At 38.4% G+C, this 20,264-nt stretch overlaps 1 protein-coding gene across 2 annotated transcripts in view; it reads left to right on the top strand.

The window, feature by feature from the left end:
* The first annotated feature begins 149 nt into the window (after nucleotides 1–149).
* The window catches only part of EIF2AK4 (eukaryotic translation initiation factor 2 alpha kinase 4), a 40,189-nt gene continuing 20,074 nt past the window's right edge, over nucleotides 150–20,264 (top strand). The window contains exons 1-18 of one of the 2 annotated variants that reach the window (XM_086463549.1): nucleotides 150–305; nucleotides 2,438–2,553; nucleotides 3,724–3,826; nucleotides 6,395–6,568; nucleotides 7,431–7,511; nucleotides 8,011–8,159; nucleotides 10,432–10,547; nucleotides 11,602–11,759; nucleotides 12,184–12,719; nucleotides 13,120–13,229; nucleotides 13,789–13,949; nucleotides 14,283–14,692; nucleotides 15,422–15,491; nucleotides 16,586–16,669; nucleotides 17,893–18,015; nucleotides 18,469–18,573; nucleotides 18,798–18,855; nucleotides 19,558–19,637. In XM_086463549.1, coding sequence (XP_086319675.1) covers nucleotides 150–305; nucleotides 2,438–2,553; nucleotides 3,724–3,826; nucleotides 6,395–6,568; nucleotides 7,431–7,511; nucleotides 8,011–8,159; nucleotides 10,432–10,547; nucleotides 11,602–11,759; nucleotides 12,184–12,719; nucleotides 13,120–13,229; nucleotides 13,789–13,949; nucleotides 14,283–14,692; nucleotides 15,422–15,491; nucleotides 16,586–16,669; nucleotides 17,893–18,015; nucleotides 18,469–18,573; nucleotides 18,798–18,855; nucleotides 19,558–19,637 — 2,790 coding nt within the window. The remainder of the gene's footprint in view (nucleotides 306–2,437; nucleotides 2,554–3,723; nucleotides 3,827–6,394; nucleotides 6,569–7,430; nucleotides 7,512–8,010; nucleotides 8,160–10,431; nucleotides 10,548–11,601; nucleotides 11,760–12,183; nucleotides 12,720–13,119; nucleotides 13,230–13,788; nucleotides 13,950–14,282; nucleotides 14,693–15,421; nucleotides 15,492–16,585; nucleotides 16,670–17,892; nucleotides 18,016–18,468; nucleotides 18,574–18,797; nucleotides 18,856–19,557; nucleotides 19,638–20,264) is intronic. The other variant, XM_086463548.1, reaches the window with a different exon arrangement.

The raw sequence follows: 20,264 nt of genomic DNA on the forward strand, positions 1-20,264 counted from the left end.
GGCGGGGCCGGGAGGCCCCGGCTCCTCCTCCCGCCGCCGCGGAGGCGGTGCCGGAGAGCGGCCGCCCTTGGGCCGGCGCCACTTCCACGGTGGCAGCGCCGCGGGCCCGCCCGCGATGGCTGCCGCACGCCCCCGCCCGGGGAGCTGACATGGCCCAGGCGAGCGGCGCGCAGCAGCTGCCGCTGGAGGTAGCCGCGGAGCCTGCGGAGAGCTACCAGCTGCGGCAGGAGAACGAGCTCCAGGTGCTGGAGTCCATTTACGGACAGGACTTCCAGGATCTGCGGCAGAGCCAGGCCTGGAAGGTAGCGAGCGGGGCTCCCGCGGCCGGCCCGCTGCCTGCGCGGAGCCCGCCGGGCGCGGGCACCGGGGCGTGGGGAGGCCTGCTCCTTGCCTGGCCCTCCGAGCGCGGCGGCCTCGGCGCTGCTCTCTCTTTCTCTCTTAGCGCTTCCTGCGCCCGTGAATCGCTAGAGAGGCCGAGCCGCCCCTTCCCCTGCCTCCCAGGTGAACGAGGAGCGGCCGGAGGCGGAGCGGGTCCTTGGCGGCGCGGGCGGGGGCGTAGGTAGCGCTTTCTCGGGGGTCCCGAGTCCGTGTAGCTCTTGCCTGGCGCGTCTGGGTTCTGGCTGTTCGCCTGTCATCGCCCCCTCCCCCGCCTGCCTTTGCAATTAATCCTCAGGTCGGTGCGTTCGTACCATAATTAATGCTGTGCGTATAACTTGCATCTTAATTAATTGTCAGGGTTTTTTTTTAATTGCCTCTTAATTCATCCCTTAAGCGACAAATTACATACTTTCTTAATTAATTCATCTCATCGGTATACATGTTGCTGATCTTTGCATGTTTATTATAAGCAGTGGTTTACTCAAACTGTGGCTGTTTCCATGATAACTTAATGCTTTTACTTTCACTTTTATAGGTTTGTTTTTGTTTGGTGGTTTTTTTAATTGGAACGAATTAATGCTCAGGTCTAGTACTCACAACTCTTTTCTATTTCTCTTTTGTGTCTACAACATCTAATCAATAATTTTTTTCCAGCTGCATCTGTGGCACTATTTTCCTGTACCCGGAGGTCACTCTTTTCAGTTCCCAAATTAGAATCATACAATGTATTGGGTTGGAAGGGACCTCGAAAGGCCATCTAGTCCAACCCCCCTACAACAAGCAGGGATATCTCTAACTAGGTCAGGTTGCTCAGAGCCCCATCAAGCCTGACCTTGAATGTCTCCAGGGATGGGACTTCCACTACCCCTCTGGGCAACCTGTTCCAGTGATCCACCTCCCTCATATTAAAGAACTTTTTCCTAATGTCCAACCTAAATCTACCCTTTTCTAGCTTAAAACCATTACCCCTTGTCCTATCGCTAGAAACCCTTGTGAACAGCTCTTCCCCTGCTGCTTTATAGGCCCCTTTTGGGTATTGGAAGGTCACTATAATTCACTGCTACTGTCGTTTCTTTTTACTGTCTTTTGTCCTTAGTTTCTACAAAATGCATCATGGCCCCTGCTGTCTTTTTTCTGCCATAAACCTGAACTTAAAATTCTTGCAGCAACCTATAACTTTTTTTTTTTTTTTTTTTTCCCTTCATGGAGTTTGATGTGAACATTGTTAGTGATTTGGAGGGTTTTCAGAAGTGTTGCAGACTTCTCTCCCTGTGAAATTCATACCTGACATCCTCTTGACTTAACCTATTCTTTCCCTGATGGAAATGCAAAGGGAAAATAGAGGGGATAGTGACTGTCTTGTAACCTGTTTCCATATTTGTTATTCCATGTGGTCTTAATTTCCCTACCTGTTTGTCATGTTACTAAGGTTTGGGTTGGTCGTGTGTCGTCCTATTCCCCGCCGCACCCCCCCCCCCCCCCCCCCCCAATAATTTTCTAATTGAAAAGACAGAAGTTTAGAATGTTTATATGGGCTTGTTTTACTTTATTCTGATTTTGAGTAGGCAATTTGGTCACATAAGGTGTTTATAGATGTGATGTTATAGTCTGTTCGCAAGTCAGAAAATAAAATATTGACTGATGTTTGTAGTGATCTAAAGCAAACACAAAAGAAACAACATTGTTCTTATAATTAATGCTTTAATTTGTCCTATTCCATAAATAACCTGTGTTACATTATTTATTTGTTCCTACTAGCCTACAGTAAGAGGAATACAAGGATTTTATTATAAAACTTGCTTTTTTCTCAGTCTGAGTCATCTTTCTAATAACTAACTACATTTATTTGAAGAAGTTCTAAAAATATACTGGATGAACTGTGATAATCAGTGTACCAGTTCAGTCTCATTGAGCAATGTGAATACGTTAATATATTTTTTTCACGGTTTGAATGGTCTAACCTGAATTCTGCCATAATATAGATTGTAAGAGTTGTGTGCTTTCATTAAAACAAAACCAAAAAGACCTTTTAAATCAAAAGTTTTGTTTTCCATTTTAGGTACGGCAGCCTCCTGAAATTAATTTAGTTCTGCGTCCTCAGGGATTGACTGGTGATAATGAAGTATATGCCAAAGTTGATCTGTGGGTCAAGTGTCCGCACACTTACCCCGATACGTGAGTGACTGTTAAAATATAACCTTTTTTCCATAACATTTTTCTCTGTTTTCCATATTAAAGTGTAAAGTTGAAAAAAACATGTAGTTTTATTCATCACTCTTATTCTTGATTTCTGCGTGTCAGTATTGTTAAGCCTGTGGTGTTTTATAATAGACAACTGTAAAATTTGGCGCCTGAATTGGATTTGAACTTTTGTGCAGTGGAGAATAATAGGGATGCATTTGTCAGTGCAAGAATGCAGCCCCGATTTGTACTCGGACTGACATAAACACAGGTGTACCTGCTAGCATCTCAGTGCCCTTTTTAAACTTTTTCAGCTCATGACCTGCTGAGAGAGGGACTGAATCTTCATTTTTAAAGTGATCTGCTGTCTTAGTTGTATCTGCTGTTCCTGTTTTCTGCTGGATTAGTCTTTTGGAAGAGTTCTCCGTAGAGAATGTAAAAAGAATCGCAGGTGATCAGCCCTTCCCAGCATTTTGGGTTGGCAAGTAATTTCTGGGTTAAGTGTTGCTCTGGTCCCATTTTGTTCAGTCCTTATGCCACTGGTTTTGTCCAAAGCATAACTCCCTTTAGCCCGTCCATTTGTGCTGTGGCATGAGCAGTGTATGAGGGAAGCGCTATTCCTTACCAAGTGGTAGTTCAGTTATACTTTGCAACATGGGACATGACAGCCACTCTATTTTTTAAAAAAAAAATTAAGATCACATAGCTACAGACATTTTACTTCTTTATTTTAAACCTTTTTAAAATTTAGCTGTTATTTATTTATTGCATATATTTCTTTAGGTTTGTGTAACCTGTATAGTGGTGATAAAACACCTAAATGTTATGCTAGTAATAATTTTAGAGGACTGTTGTGTAAATTATTGATTAAGAGCTGGATTGTAAGAGTCTACAGGGTTTCTTTGGTAGTTAGGTTAAATAAAACTGACAGGTAATCTGCGGTCAGAAAATTTGGTGGTAGGGAATATAAAACAGTGTTTGTGGTGTTATTCTATATTGTATATGTAACCCTTACGTACTGCTTATTTGAGCATTGACTAATTGCGGAGTGACTATGAACTCTGTTCCTTTTCCTTCACCCACCATTTTTGTCAACGTTCTGTTGCCTTTTTACACTCAATTTTTCTAATGAGTACTTTTTTATGTTTTGTTGCTGTCACCCAGTGTCCCTGAAATACAACTAAAAAATTCAAAAGGCTTGTCAAATGAGAAAATAAATGAATTAAAATCCAGACTAGCTGAGCTGGCGAAACAGCGCTGTGGAGAGGTAAGAGTTTTTCACTTCCTTGAGAAATATACTCTGGACCTAAACAGTTCTAAAAACATGTGTGGTGTAATGTAATGGGGTGCATCCACATGGGACATAAAGGTTGCATTGCTTCTAAGGAAAGAGAGACTTTCTTTCTTAAGAATGTTGCTAATTATTGAAAGTTTGGAATATGCATTCTCTTAAAACACAGTGCGTATGTAAATAGTGCAAGTTTTATCCCTGTTTAAAGACTGATTTAAAGGTTTGTGTTACTTGTGAGTTATTTCACAGTATGAGAAGCAATACTAACTCTAAAATTGAGAGCTTTCTGTAATGTTCAGGTTAATTTGAATATTATAGCAGCTAGCCCTGTTTAAGCAAACAGTGGTTATGTGGGGAGTTTTCAGTGTGATCTTGTTCACCTAATGCTGAGCTGAAGGGTCAGAGACCTTAGTTATAACACCAGCTCAACAGTTTAGGAATAGTGATACTTGAGTTCACCCCAAATAGGAAAAAAAAGAGAAAGATGGAGAAACACATGAAGCTTAGAACTTGTATCTATTTCAAGGGATTTTATAAGTCCCCAGGTATGTTTGGTATTAACAATACCTTTCCATTGTTGCTGAAATGATTCAAAGAATTACTAGCAAACCTTGAATTCTTGGTGAATACAGGGTTTACGGTATGTTTCTTATAGCTATTGGAAATGTTACAGGTGAACATGTTTGATTCGCTCAGTTTGCCTTTTTAAAAGTAAGAAACGCACGGCTGTGGAAGTTGTTATATGCTGAAATGGGATAATATTCTGCTTTCAGTTTCCTAAGCCTGTCAACTTTACAGATTTGGCAGGGGTTGCCTGTCATTCAGTCTTGCCACATCAAGCCTTTTTTTCCATTTGCATACTATACTTCTATTTTGATTGCCAATTCTTCTGCACATACTTTCAAAAGAACTGTTTTAGCCAGATACTGTTTTCTCCATTCTGTTCAATAACGAAGAATTTCCTCATTTTTTTTTTTCAGTATCTTTGGAAATTAGCAGTTTTAACAGTGGATTCTGGATTTTTTTTTTTTTTTCTGTTTCGTAATGACTGCGCTATAGACAATTGATAGGAAATACAAGGTTCAGGTTCTCTAGGTAACCACTGAACTGTGCAATACATACTCAGTCTGCTCACAAAGGACCCCAGGAGCTACTGGCCTGTAGGGCTTTAAATCCCAGTTTGATTCCTGATCTCATTGAAAGGAGCTACAAATGTGTCAGAGGTTTTCCTAATGTTAGTTTTCCAAAGCAAGAATAGTGCTTGCTCCAGGAATGTGTAGATACCGTTGTGAGTTACATGTATGATGCACGTTTTTGATGAATGACATAGACAATGTGAATGACAGACAGTGCGGTCCTGAGTTAACTTGCTCTGCAGGGAAAGGGAGATAACTGTTCTCTCTGACTTGACAGGTATTCTTTATTAAAGTGTATTCTGCGATATGGAAAGTTTGAAAGTACTGCAGTTACCCGTCAAACTGAACAGCAGATTGTGGGTTTTTAATTATTGACATTCCTCCTTTTTTTTTAATACATGTGTGTGGATGCATTATCGCCTTGCTCTCTGAATAGTAACTTGGGAAAGATATTTTAATTTGTGTATGTCAGATATATGCACATTGTGCTATTCTTTCAATTCTGAATTGCCTCCTGGCTTCATTCTTACTTTCAAGCAGTGGATTTGGTGTTGAGAATCTTCTAAACATCAGCCCGTTACAGGCAGATGGTACAATTTAGTTTGGCTGTTCTCCCACCTATACATGCAAATCCTGCTCTGTGCTGCTGCTGGGATGCATCCTTCCGATGTACTATTCTTTAATTTTGGAGGTCATATGATCTCTTAGCACTGTGGAATGCTTGAATTAATAAAGGGATGCTACTAGACTCATGAAAGTGTAAGCCCTGAGAGGTCAATAAATCATCAGTATGTACCCAGTTCAAGTAAACAGTAACGGAAGATTGATTCCAACCTTGCAAACCATGTAGCAGAATTCAGCTGAGTTTTCAGTGCAGTTTTTATTTTAGTAGTTGTGGTTGTATGAATGTGGAATGCCTTAACTGGCTTTACAATTCTGACTGGGAGGGCTGGTTTGCAGAGGAAGGGTTGGATTTCTTGTTAGCAGTGAAGTAACTGTTTCATAGCAGTAGATGCAGTAATAAGCAATTGCAAAGGATTTATTCTGTTGTAGCTCATGTGTAATAAACGCATGTCTTTGTGAATAGAAAAATATGCCTGAAAGAAGATGAGGAGAGGAATTTTTTTTTAATTTGTAATTATTTTTTTTAAATAGAAGATGTTTGAAGTTGGCTGTTCGTCAGTAATTCTTGCCATCTCTGCTACTGGGGTCAGGGATTTTTCATGTTACAGTTTATTAATAAATAGTTCTGACAAAAAAGACTGAAATATGGTAAACTCTCCCTGCTAAGTAACAAAAGCAGCAGTCATGCTGTTGCTGTATTGCTTTTTTGAGTTGGGTATCATTTTAGTCTGTGATTTACTTGTTCTTTGAACTCTGCATGTCATTCGTATTTATTTTCTTTCAGGTGATGATATTTGAACTTGCTGACCATGTACAGTCATTTCTCAGTGAATATAATAAACCGCCTTCCAAGTCTTTTCATGAAGAAATGCTAAAAAATCATCAAAAAGAACAAGAAAGACTGGCTCAGGAGGAATTGCGTAGGGCACAAGAAGTTAAGAGAAGAGAGGAGCAGGAGGTGAGAGAGACTGAAGTGTGAATAACCCTGTGTTCTTAAAATAAGATAAAATAATGATGATTTTGTAAATCATCCTGCATAGTGGTGGGTTTTAGTGAATTATTAGCTTGTCAGACCTGTCCACATGAGTTGATCAATGTGTACTATGTGAACTGTCTGCTGCTGCAATTGTAATGTTTTATTGATGTGTTTTTAACCCTGAGAAATATTTGTGCCTGAAACAAACATGAATGTTGATTTCTGATACTATGAAAATCACTTATAAAGAGAATCTTCTACAAAAGTGTAAGAAAATATATATATATTAAGTGCATTCCATCTTAAACTGGGACGTATTAGCCAGACAGGTAGGCAATCGTCCCTTCCTTCACCCATAGGGTGACTGGAATGTTCACTGTGACAGATTTCTCTAGAGTGCAATAAACTTAATCTAAAAAAAAAACTGGACCCACATATATTCTTCACTAGAAATGAGGGAATTCATCTAAGTCTCACAGAGACTAGTAGTGTGGAGTCTCCACACTGTGGGAATAGGGGTAGAATAGCTCTTTTTTAAAAGCCTTAACTTAGTCCTCTGTCTTTTCTGTATATTAAACTTTGTTGTTGGGTCTGTCAGTAGAAGTAATTTTCTTTTGTGTACAACTCTGTTCTCCTATATCATACAACTGATGCTGTTAACTTCCTCAGGAAACCTAATTTGACTTCTATTTTTTTATTCTTGTGAGATCCACAAGTCCTCTTTAATACTTTTGAAAAATCAGCAAAATCAGCATCATAGCTTTTTTTTTTGTTGACCAGGGTAAGATTAGCAATTGCATTGCATGTACTGTTGCTTCTCTAACAACAGCAAAATTCATTTCAGCAACGTGAAATCCTTAATGAGATTCAGAGAAGGGAGGAAGAGAAAAGAGAAGAAAGAAAAAAGAAAGAGATTGCCAAACAGGTATTCTTTCTAAGCAGGCGTGCAAAAACCATTGCAATAACTTTTTCCCAGTACTGTAGCATATGCTTATAAAAATTTGAGAGATTTACATGATCGAATTCTCCTGGACATCTTTCCTGTCCAGTGATTCTCATAGATCTAGGTTAAAATAGGTTCTTCATTATATGGGGTTTATTTCTGGAATAAAATCAATTGAAAAATAGTTTAATATATAAGCATCTTGAGTGTACTGAGATGGATATTATTAAACAGACATAGAAAAAAGCTAGTACATAAGTGTTTCTGGTTTCATTGTAAACAATCTTCACATTCTTGTCTGTGCCAGTGCTGAAATGTACTTTCTGAATCTCAGCACTTCTTCTTCAGCCTCATATGTACGTTTATTATGAAAACCTAGTTCTGTGATCTGGGTGACTTTGTAGAATAATAGTCAAGTACTCGCATGTTTTGCGGATAGGAGCAGTTTCTGTACTTACTTGGTGTTTTTGCTGATTTATAGGAACGTTTAGAAATAGCTGCTCTGACAAGTCAAGAAAATTCTCACAGGAGAGATACTGCAGGATACAGAGTTGCTTCCGGTTTAAACGGGAGCTGTTTGGAACATGGAGTGAATAATAAACACCGAACAAATTCAGCTGGACGTTCAAAGTAAGTGTGTCCGTTTGCATGTAGATTTTTTTTTTTTTTTTTTTTTTCCCCAAACATTAGATTTCAGAGTGAAATTTGAAGGCAAAAGAGTAATGTGCCATGTTGCTCAGCTGTTCATTTTGGTCTACACACACACCACCCCCTGCATTCCTCCCGCTCTTTATTTGGCGTGGTTTAACTAATTCATGTGCTATGGATAACTTGGAAACTTTCCAACTAAGGAGTCAGCTTGGCCCTTAGTTTAACTTAGAAAGTATTTGGCAATCATTGGAAGGTATATTCAGGGGTTACTTACATTCTTAGAAGTATGCAATATGTTGGCAATTGCAGAAAAAAAATCTTTTAAATCAGTTAATTAAGGTTTTGGAATAGCACAATAAATTAAAGCTTATCTTATTCTCAAAACATTTGCTGTAAAGATACACCGGTGTAAAGCTCCCTCTTGGAGACTTGAATAATACTGACTGCATTTTCAGAGCAACTTGTTGGAGGGAAGATTAGAGCTAATGGAGGGTTCTTCTGCTGGTACATAACTTGTCTAGGTTAGGATTGGTGATGATATAGGTAGGCTGGAGTTTTGGGTGGGTGTTTTTTTATTTTTTACATCCCCACCCTTTCCTGTATTCATGACTGATGTAACTGTCAAGGACAGTGGAGATACCCTGGTATTAATTTTCCTAATTTTGATTCAGATTGTGCCAATGACTCGTTATTTGGACTGTTGTTTTAATGGAAATAGTATATTCCTGGTTTTTTCTTGTCTGTAGACTTCAGAATTGTCTTCACATTATGTATCAGCAACACTATATACCTGAGGCAGAAGTTCTTTGATCTGTCCTCCTCTTGCTGCCATCTCTCTTCCCTTTGTCTATCCCAAGTCATATTTGGCAGTTGTTTCTGTATAGTATTTGATAGTCCATAAATCTCTCTTACTATCTTCTTGCTAATCTTAATACAACAAAACGAGGCACTGGCTGTGCTTGAGGAACAAGATGAGTGTCTAAAAAGTTCATTACTGCGCTTTAATGCAGAACACATACAATGGATTTATATTAAGTTTCCACACAAATTCTTACATTATATGTTCTTATTTTAAAACAAACAAACAAACCTGAAAAACAAAAAAAAACCCACCAAAAGGGCAGAGTTACTTATTTTAACAATGGTGAAAATAACCAAAAAGGATTATAAAGTGTTGAAACTTGTCATGATTCCACATTCATAGAGTTAAGCAAAAGCTAGACTTGTTTAGTTTTCTGAGGTCTCTTTTCACAAGAAGAGTGGTGCCATATGGTAGGCCTGAAATTTTAGCTATTGGGATACAAACTTTTAAAATCTGAAACAATTTAATTTATGAATTAGATTTGAATTCAGAAAGCCAGATGCTTTCTTTGTATATTTTTCTGTATACAGTATTAGTAAGGTGTTCCCTGTGTAGCACTTTTTGCCTTTTTTTAATAAATTCAGTATTTTGAAAGAGCTTCTACATTACCATTCATATACTCCTGTGATCTCTGTACGTGGTTGCATTTATTTAGAGGATACTCTTGCAGTGGTAATACTTCTAATAATTTTGAAATAGATTGTACTAAGAAGTAATGGAGGTTGGTTTGGGTTAGTGGTCTTGAGTTCTTTCTGATCTTGTGTGCAGCTCCATACATGTGTGTGAGAAGAAACACCCCAGTTACACTTGCTTTGAAAGTTTTTGGAAAACTTCCCTTTTCTTGAAGGAGGAGTTTAGAGTAGTAAAGGAGGCAAATGGGAAACCCATTTTAAGTTGGGAAAAATAATTAACCTAAAGCTGGAATGAACTTCCAAAATTTATTTTTGATAAATATATTTGCTTTTTCTAACATTTTGAAAGAGAATTCAAATCGATTCAACCTTATGTATTTTTCAGAGCTGTAGTATGATTAACTTTTTTAATTTTTTTTTTCTTTTTTTTTTTTTTTTTTTTTTTTTACCTCCACACCCACCCCACCCCCCAACTGGGAGTGTCATCCTAAAATGCAGAAGTTTTAATGTTTGGATTCAACTTCTGGCTTTGAATATAGTGACCTAGTGCAGCATGATGTTGCTGGTAAAATGCTGAATTTCTAATCAGACCTATATCTTTGGACTAACTCAGTATCTTTGAAATTGATGGATATTATAATTGTATACAAAAGTCTCTGAAAGCTAATCCTGTTGCAGAATTGATATCTTTAGGGACTAAGGACTGCAGCAGTACTATCTATCTGAGTTGGAGGAAAATTATCTGTTTGCATTGCAGACGAGAACGCCACCTTTCTGTTGGTAATAACAAAGAGTCTCCTGGAAATTATGAAGTTTTGAACTTCAGCACAAGTGGTGCTGGACAACTTACTGTCCATAAAGGGAAATGTCTAGGTAAGCAAAATTACAATTGCAGCTTGAAATACTAGGGTTTGGCCCGTTTTGGGTTGGTTTTTTGTTGTTTTTTTTTCGGGGTTTTTTTTGTTGATGTTGGTTTTTTTGAGAGGGAGAACTTAAACAATGTTAATAGGTGCAAGGATATTGTTGCGGATTCTGAAATGTCACAGTCAAGAGTGGGAGACAGTAATAGGAAAAGTTAATTTGTGGTAAATATTTTCTTAGGCCTATTTTAAGTAAGAATTCGCTTCTCCAGATACAATTACATAACTGAATAGCCGTGCCAAAAGAAAAAAAAACATCCTCACCTTCTCAACATGTTATATTCCCTGCATAACTAACATAATACTGAAAACTATTTGGTTTTTAATAGCTAACTTGTCAGATACACCTGGCTACCAAGCAAGAGCTCATTTAGCTTTTGGTAACATGTGAAACCAGTGATAAGCACAGGGTTGGAAATGCATACTTACTCTCCTTTTGCTACTAGCTTACTTCTCCATTGCTGCTGATAGCGATGGCATAAAAGCAACAGTTTTAGTGAAAACATAAATACGGGCCATGAGCTGAAAGGCTTCCATGAAGTGCCCATATGAATGGACCATCAAATATTTTCAGAGTTCATTTTCAACATAGCATTTCGTCACGGCAGGATGAACAGCCTGAAAGACTCTGGAGCAAAGAGAATTTTAGTATTTTGCAGTTTGAGGAGGGACAATTATGTTACTGTGTGTAGAGCTCAGCATTTGCTCAGCAGGAAGAGTATTCGTTTATTAAAACCTGGAATTCTTTAAAATGTGGAGCATTTTTTTGCCAATATGCTATTGCTTTCATTTGACTGCTGCTACATAGCATTCAGTCTTGGCCCATCAGTCCTGATATTTTCCAAACCTACCATGTAGGTATGGATCTTGTTCAGTTGTAAGTAGGTTTGTGTTTCTGAAATTGTAGAAAGCAGGCTTGGGGGTGTTTATTTAGCATTTACGGGAGCTCTTGTCAAGTCCTTAGAAACAAAAGAAGCCTTGTTCCTCTTCTCTCTCTTTATGTACAGGCAAGGATGAACAGCTTGGTAAATCAGTCTACAATGCCTTGGAAATTTGCAGTGGAGACTTTGTTTTAATATATGAGTGGGTTCTGCACTGGCAAAAAAAGATGGGAAGGTTTCTTACAGCTCATGAAGTGGAAAAGATTGAGAAGTGTAAGAAACAGGTAATGCCCATATTTTGCATATGTAACCAATAAAGGTTAGATGGGATTCAATGCTTTTCTTGAGGCTGCTAGTTTATATTAAACTTGAGAGGGTGGTGATGAGCCTGAAAATGCTAATGTTTAGAGTATCTGGACCACAGAAGAATATGGGTGTATTGGGGTATTCAGGAGTTCATGTACAATAATATAAATGCAAGAAAGTGTATTTTCAAGTATTCATAAATAAAATAATAAAGTATTAAAATTCTGAAGAAAGAGGGAATCAAGCTTACCTGGGAGAACCCAAAGTTGTTCTTGCCCCGTGTGTACAGTACTTTTCGGAAAAGAATGAGAATGTCATATATTTCGTATGTATTTTATATTATAGTAGTCATGTGCTCATGAGATATGACACTATGCATGTTATGTTGTGTTTCTCTAACAGCTTCAGGGTGCAGAAACAGAGTTCAGCTCACTGACGAAGCTAAGTCACCCAAACATTATACATTATAAATGTATGAACCTTAAAGAACAGGATGATTCAGTTGTGGTGGACATTTTAGTGGAGCACATAAGTGGTTGCAGCCTTTCTACATACTTACACAAAGAGACTCCAGTTCCAATTGAGCAGTTGCGCCATTATGTGACCCAGATCTTGTCAGCTCTCGACTACTTGCACAGTAATTCAGTAGTGCACAAAGTTCTTTGTGCTTCCAGTATCCTGGTAGATGCTGAAGGAAACATCAAGGTGACAGACTACAGCATTTCCAAGCGCTTAGCTGATATCTGCAAAGCAGATGTTTTTGAGCAAACCAAAGTTCGTTTTAGTGAGGATGGTCTTCCCAGCAAACCTGGAAAAAAAGGAGATGTATGGAGTCTGGGCTTGCTTCTGCTTTCGCTCAGCCAGGGCCAAGTAACCAAGGAATATCCAGTTGCTGTTCCTACCAGTTTACCTGCTGACTTCCAAGACTTTCTGGAAAAGTATGTTTGTTGCGTTCCTGTATCTTATTGTCTCTGATTTTTTTTTTTTTTTTTTTTTTTTTTTTTTTTTTTTTTTGAGAGAGAGAGACTTGAACAGTTTTTTGAAAGAGCAGCTAAATCCCCCTGTGTCGCTAGTTACAGTTTTTAGAGAAGAGGTGATTGCTCTCTCATGGCTCGGGCAGCTAATCTGCGATTTGGGCAAACAGGTCTGATGCTCTCTTCTCTGCCCTGCCACCAACTTGGTGTGTCACTGTGGATAAGTCATTTAGTCTGTCTTTGCTTCTGATTCCCATCTCAATGATAAAGGTGATAATTTCTTAAATATAAGGAGACCTCTTTGAACATTTAGGCCTGATATGGAATAGATCTTTGAACAGTTCTCTTCTTGGTTTGCAAACAGATGCGTTTGCTTGGAAGATAAGGAAAGATGGACTCCTCAGCAGTTGTTACAACATAGTTTTATAAACATTCCACGAATGAAAATACCTGTAGCTGAAGAAAATCTAGATGGTGAGAAACTTGGTTCTTTTCATATTCTGCTAAGTTAAGTGGACTACATGCCTGCAGTGACAGAAAAATTGAGCTGTGCTAGAGCTTCATGAGACTGCAGAAGTGTTTTACATTAACTAACTTAAAAGCTAGTGTGGTCTTTTAACTTCTGTATCCGTGACTAGCTGGAGTGGACTCACTGCTGTTGTCTCATCAATAGAAGCAGCTGATGCTTTAGTTAAACCTATAGGTTCATCCACCTCCTGCGTGGTGTAAATGTTACACTTAACTTTGTCCTTGGAAGATGCTGTTCCAATGAGACTTCTTCCCTCCTTATGGTCCTGTTAGAATCACTTCCTTTGTCCAGCATAATCAATGTTAGTAATTAAAAACTGTATTAAGGTTTATGCTTGTACCAGAGCATAACTGTACACAGCAGAGCACTTCTGTATTTTAGGTTTTAGTTGCACTTGAAGTTACTTAGGTTTTATCTTCTTCTTGATGCTTATTTGTCAGTCCCTTATGCCTTTGCCACATACCTGTACTGAAAGTGGTGGTAACTTTGGTATCCTCGTTACAGATTCGGCAGCGGGTATAGATTGCATCGAGACGGTTGTACCCAGCAGTCAGATATCCAGCGCTTCCTTCTTCACAGAAACCCAGAGACAATTTTCACGCTACTACAATGAGTTTGAAGAGCTAAAATTACTTGGCAAAGGGGCTTTTGGAGCAGTCATCAAGGTATAGTATAAAAATAATTTCCCTCTATGGAATCCTTTTTGGGGGATGTGTTTGTTTTTTCTGAAGCAAAACAATATATTCAATGTTTGCATGGTTTTATTTATTATCTTCTAGTGTGCTGTGCTTGTGTTGTGGTTTTTATCTGGAGTTGAATAGGCTGATAAATTTTGTGAGAGGTTGCTGGGAGTCTGGGGAGAAGCCGTCAGTATGGGGAAGCTTGCATTTGAATTGTTGTTTCCCAGGTGGAAGGAAAACTTCCTCTGCCGTGAAATTATTCTACTTCTGGCTTTACTTTGTAAAGCATTTGACTTTAGATTTATTTGAATTTTGCAGGTGAGAAATAAGCTTGATGGTTGCTATTATGCTGTGAAACGTATCCGCATAAACCCTGCCAGCAAGCAGTTTCGAAGGATTAAGGGGGAAGTAACATTACTTTCCCGCTTGAACCATGAGAATATTGTGAGGTATTACAATGCTTGGATAGAAAAACATGAAAGTCCTGTTCTCACTGTGTCACCATCTGAAACAACAGAAGAGAAAAGAATGCCCACCAAAGCTGGTCTCTTCCTTACCACTGAGGAGACAAACGATGTGGAAGCTAATGCTCCTCCTCCAGTTTTGACAAGTTCAGTTGAGTGGAGTACTTCGTGTGAAAGATCCTCCAGCAACAAATTCAGTGGAGCTGATCAGGAGTCCAGTGATGACGACGATGACGGTGATGGTGTGTTCTCTCATTCATTTTTGTAAGTAGACTTCAGTATTGGCACTGTCAGGAACGTGAGCAGAGTTGGTTTTTCAAATTCCTGTCTTTAATCATTCTCACTTTTGTCAGACGTTGTTCACTGCATTTTTGTTCTGTTGCCTGGTTCAGAAACTGTGTCTTTACCAGCATTCAGCCAGGAATAGGAAAATTTGCAGCTAAAAACTGTCAGTGTACAAGGAAAAATTGTCATTTAGGCTTTGGGAAGTTTCTTGTCGCTTGTGTCAGAATGCATGACTGTTCATGTTGGACTGTCTTTTCCAACCTTGAGAGTAAAGATTTAAAAAAATCCAGTAACAAATACTACAAATCCCGAAAAATACCTTCCTTGTCATTTCTTTTTTGTTTGGATTTTTATTGACATATTCCATACCTGCCTCTATGTATGGAGTGGTTCTTTCACTCATGGTGGTTTTTTGTTTAAGCACATAAGTAAACTTACATCAGTTTTGCTTATTTAATATAGAAATTAAACTTTAGGGATGCAAATATATACCTTCCCTTTAAGAGACTGGACTGTCAAAGAAAGTGTTGCTTTGCAAGCAGTATACTTTTTTGGGGTTTGGTTTTGGTTTGGTTTTTTGTTTTTGAAGGTCTTCAACAGAAGCTTAGATTTTCTTCTTTTCCACAAATGGTTTCCAGGTTTTTTAGTAAATGTTTCGTGGTAGCCAAAACTTTTGGGTTGTTTTTTTTTTCTTTCTCTTTTAAACAGGCCAACCACAGATTCTGAAAGCGAAATAATTTTTGATAATGAGGATGAAAACAGTAAAGGTCGTTCTCCAGTAAGTATAAAGATAAAGCTAGTGAAAATGAAAAGATCATAAAATTGTATTTGGCAAGCAAACAGGTCAGTCTGCAAATTTTGTTTCACTTCTGGTGTAAGTACAGAACCATGTAAGGTTGTGTTCCATCAGTGAATGTTGTGCCATCATGAGCTGCATTCCATAGAAATCGGTCTGATGCAGCTATTCTATAGTGTTCGTTGAGCTAAATGTGGGTTGCACTTTATAGTTATGAGCCTCGTTATTGCAATTTTAACGCTTTAGTATGTACGTGATTTATCAATTAACCATATGGATTGCCCTACATCGTCTGAAAGTGGAAATTCTGTTCTGCTTTTGGATGCTATAAACCACTATGTTTGCTCACGCAGGCCAGTTTTTGAAAGTTGGTGATGATACATATTGCTAGCAGTCAAAAAGAGACAGGAATTCAGAGTAGTGTGTAAGGTTTTAGTTGATTTTAAGATTTTGTACCAAAGCACGTGCTGTGAACAGTCAGTGCACTGTATCACGAGGAAGCTGATGTACAGTTTTCTACAGCATCTAGAATCTGTCATTGCCAGTCCTGGTGTAAAATGCTCTTATTAAAGCCTCATCTCTTCCTCGTTCTGTTGTGATGTATATTGGCATGAAAAAGCTTTCAATATAGAATTTAATAATACAGCAGCGCATTTTTTGTCACTATATCTATGTATACATTATACCAACATTGATGTGTGTGGGTTGCATTATTAATTCTGTTTTGTATATTTTAGTTTCAATTTTTTTTTTTTTTTTTTTTGAACTGACACACTTTGAGATTTAGGTTTTATCCAGATATTCTGGAATGTTTTTCCTCCAGTGTCTAATGATGGCAAAATGTTACTCATTCTCACTTTGGAAATGAGAGTTGGGTCACACCTGTTTTTCTAGTTTATTTAGAAGCAGTGGCATTACAAAAATGTCAATTAATTATTTTGCTGCTGTTCACACCTAACCATAGAAGGTGAGTTCTCATCAATGTGTTCCAGCCATTAAAAAACAGTAGTATGCATAAAAAAAACTCTGGACAGCTTCCTGTAGCTAACTATTCTGTTACTTTTATTGTGATAAAGGATGAAGAAGGCAACGAAAAGAATAGCCATGGAGGAGAAGACAGGACACCAGTCATTCAGACACTGCATTATCTGTACATTCAGGTAGAAACTCTCTTGCCTTTTCAGATAAAAGGATAGTGCTTATTCCAGCCTGCAGAGAGTAATTGCTGGTTTTCATGACAGAAGTAATTTTAAAAATGCAAATGAGACTTCAGTTGAATGGTTTTTTTTGCACTAGACAGGTTTTCTGAAAGCCTTGGTTGGTGGAAGGCTCTGTGCAGCGCACATGGCTTGTTATGCCTTCGAAGGCTCTATAGTTGTGCCTGGAGAGAGCCAAGTTTTGTAGTGCCATAGTGTGTAATGGAATCACTGTTGTTGCTTGTGTACAAGTAACAATTGGCAACTCCTACCTAACCATAGAACAACCCAACCAACCAGCCTTTTTGAGTCCATGGCTTCCAAAGCATTGTTTTGCCTTGTGCTTGTTATTTGTTTGAAATATCCATCCCAACCCCCTAACACTGGAGATGGTGTTCTTGAGTTTGGTTATGGTCTTAATTCCCAATGTGGAGTTGAAGTGTACTGTGTTAACTTCCAGAGGGGAAGTTGTATTTCACAGATGTGAAAACTTCCTCATTCTTTTCAAAGGCACTATATTGTCTATGCACTTTCTTTTAACAGCAAACAGTGATCAGCAAAGCCATTGCATGGCCCTACCAGTAGGCACAAAATAAAATTCCTGCAGTTTTGCAACTTCATACTTTACTACTGACATTTCCTTTGTGTTAGGAGTTAGACTGTTTCTGGGAGAAGCTGACTATTGTAGCTAACTGTTCTATGGTGACATGCAATGTTTTATAACGCACTTAATGCTAGAGCTTCTTTGGAAGGAAGATACAATTAGATGGAATTAGCTTTTAATAAGCTTGTTTGCTTGCGTTATGTATATTCATAATATACATGAGTTAAGACACCAGGTAAAATAAAGCCAGAGATTCTTTAAAAAGTTTGGCTTGAACGTACATTATGGCTTGGCTGTTTTCACCTTGTTTTTAACATTTATGTTAGAGAATATACCACTCCAAAAGCTCATACCATTGTCCCAGAAAATGGTCTAGGACCAGATAAGTGAATGCACGTTTTCTAGCTGAAGGACAGGAAATTTCCAAACAGCTGAATGTCTTGGTGATACTGTTTATCCCTGAACTGCGTGTTACAGAACCAGGTATTAATATACACACTGATACAAGTTTCTGATGGTCTATTTTCTTGACAAAACTGCTCTTTCTTCCCTCTCTCTGTCCCCTACATATGCACAACTGAAGATGGAATATTGTGAAAAGAGCACATTAAGGGATACTATTGACCAGGGATTATGTGAAGACACCAGTCGGCTTTGGAGACTTTTCCGAGAAATTTTAGATGGGTTAGCGTACATCCATGAAAAGGTTAGGAAATATGACAGTTACGACCTGTCCATAATATCTGTTATGCCTCTTTCTGTATGGGTTTCTTCATACTCTTTTCATTTTCGGGTGTTTATTAGCAAGGTTCGTTCCTTGGCCTTTCCATTTTTAAACTGTTCTAGGGGTTTAGAATATTTTATCATAAACTTGAATTTTATAATGAACTACTTCAGATTTTTCCCGTTGTCACAAAAATTTGACTGCCTTTAAAAAGTCTTATTAGATACCTGGTAGCACTGAAAATCATTTTTAGCTTCTGGGCTACAAACTGTAGTCGTACTTAGAAATTAATCATCAGTGACTTCATGCAGTATATTTCTCACTGTAGTAAGAGTATGTAATATGATTTTCCAGTCTATTATAGAGAGGGTTTTTTTTAATTGTGTTTGTTGTTTAATATTCTGTGGGTCTTTTTTTGTTCTCCTGCTGTAACAGGGAATGATCCACAGAGACTTGAAACCTGTGAACATTTTTTTAGATTCAGATGATCATGTCAAAATTGGTGATTTTGGTTTAGCTACAGATCATCCAGCAAATGCAGTAAGTACATCTGAAAGTGAATGAAAAAACCCTTGAATTTAGTGTTGCAGTAACATGGAAGATGAAAATAAAACATAAACTCCAATGAGCACTATGGTTTTATCTTGTGAATGCCGTAAACTTTTTTTATTTCTAAGGTTCTAGAATTAAACCATGTACGACAAGAAAAGCCAACAGAAGCATTTCAAGTGCTGTTTACAGTATGTCTGTTTTCCTGATTTCAGGTGGTCTCTAAACAAGAAGAAAGTCGCTCTGATAGTTCTGCTATGTCTGACCCATCAGGTTAGTTTACATAGTAGCTTGTTCTCAATAATTTTAAGCAAACACTTGTATTCTGTGCCCTTGTATACTCTGTTAGAACTGCCATTCATTCTTCGAAAACAAAACCTTTTTTTATCGAGGGGGGGGAAAAAAATCCTACCAACTCTTTGGTAGATGTGCTACGTATTATCTGGTGGTTTTGGCTGTTACCTGAAAATGAATTTGCTTCCACAGCTAGCCTTCTGCCATAGATGAGTGCTTTTCTCATGGTGAGGTATATAGAGATCCCATATATCTTGTTCCATCTGCGCTTCTGTTCTCTTGCCTCTACAGGACAATTTTGAGACTTCAAGGGATTTTTGGTTTGTTGGGGTATTTTTGGACACCTTCTGTAACAGGCTGAATTTTGTGTTTTGAGAAAACTTAAGTACATTGTGTGTCTTAAATTTCACTTCCATTAGTTACCTTAGTTGTATCGTTTGTGTGCTGACCTACTACAATTCTGTAAAGCAATAGATAGGTTTAGCTACTATAGACGGACACAGATACTTGACGTGAAAGTAGGAACTGTCTCTTTTGCAAACTGTTCTCAACTGAGTCTCTCAATAAGGACTGCATTCCAACCTAGATGAAATGAGGACAAATGATGAGTTTTTTCTTGACTTTGATGCTGCATTCTCTCCCACTTTCTTGAAACTTGTACTCTCATCTTTTGCCACGTAGGTAATTTGACAGGGATGGTTGGCACCGCACTGTATGTCAGCCCAGAGGTCCAAGGAAGCACTAAGTCTACATACAATCAGGTATGTTTAGAGTAGATTTAATAAAAAAGTAGCATGGAATCTAAATACCAGGTACAGTTTAGGTCATTCCTGCTCAGCAAAGGTGAATTCAAGGTGGAACAGGGTGTGGTGGGACTGCTGTGATAAGCAGGGGAATGAGAAATACTCCTTTGAGAGGAGACCAAGGGTAGAAGGATGTGGGCAAGTCAGTTTTTCTGCCTGTGCTGTGACCATGACTAGGTGCAAGCGACTTCAAGTTGAAAACAGATAATCATGGAGGACCTTTATAAATGAATAGGGTAGAAGTTTTACAGTCTCTAGCTAAGGTAAAAGGTCATCATCAGAAGTATATAGTGCTGTCCTGGATTCCTAGACTCTGATTTTTGGGAGGTGGGAGTGCATTTTTTTGTCAAAGAGGATCCTGTTTATATGCAGAGACGAGCTGAATTTCGAAGCAAGAATGTTTTCAAAGTGTCACTCCTTTACGTCATGGTAGTGCTGTGATAATAGAAGCCATTGAAGTCTAACAAATCTTAATGGATTGTGCCATTTAACAAAAAACAAAACAAACAAACCAAACCAAAATACCACAAAAGAACCCACCGCTCTCTCCAGCTGTAATATATAGTGAAATTTAACCAAACCATT

The sequence above is a fragment of the Leptosomus discolor genome, chromosome 3 (genome assembly GCF_034619465.1).
Source record: "Leptosomus discolor isolate bLepDis1 chromosome 3, bLepDis1.hap2, whole genome shotgun sequence".
Classification (NCBI taxonomy): Eukaryota; Metazoa; Chordata; class Aves; order Leptosomiformes; family Leptosomidae; genus Leptosomus; species Leptosomus discolor.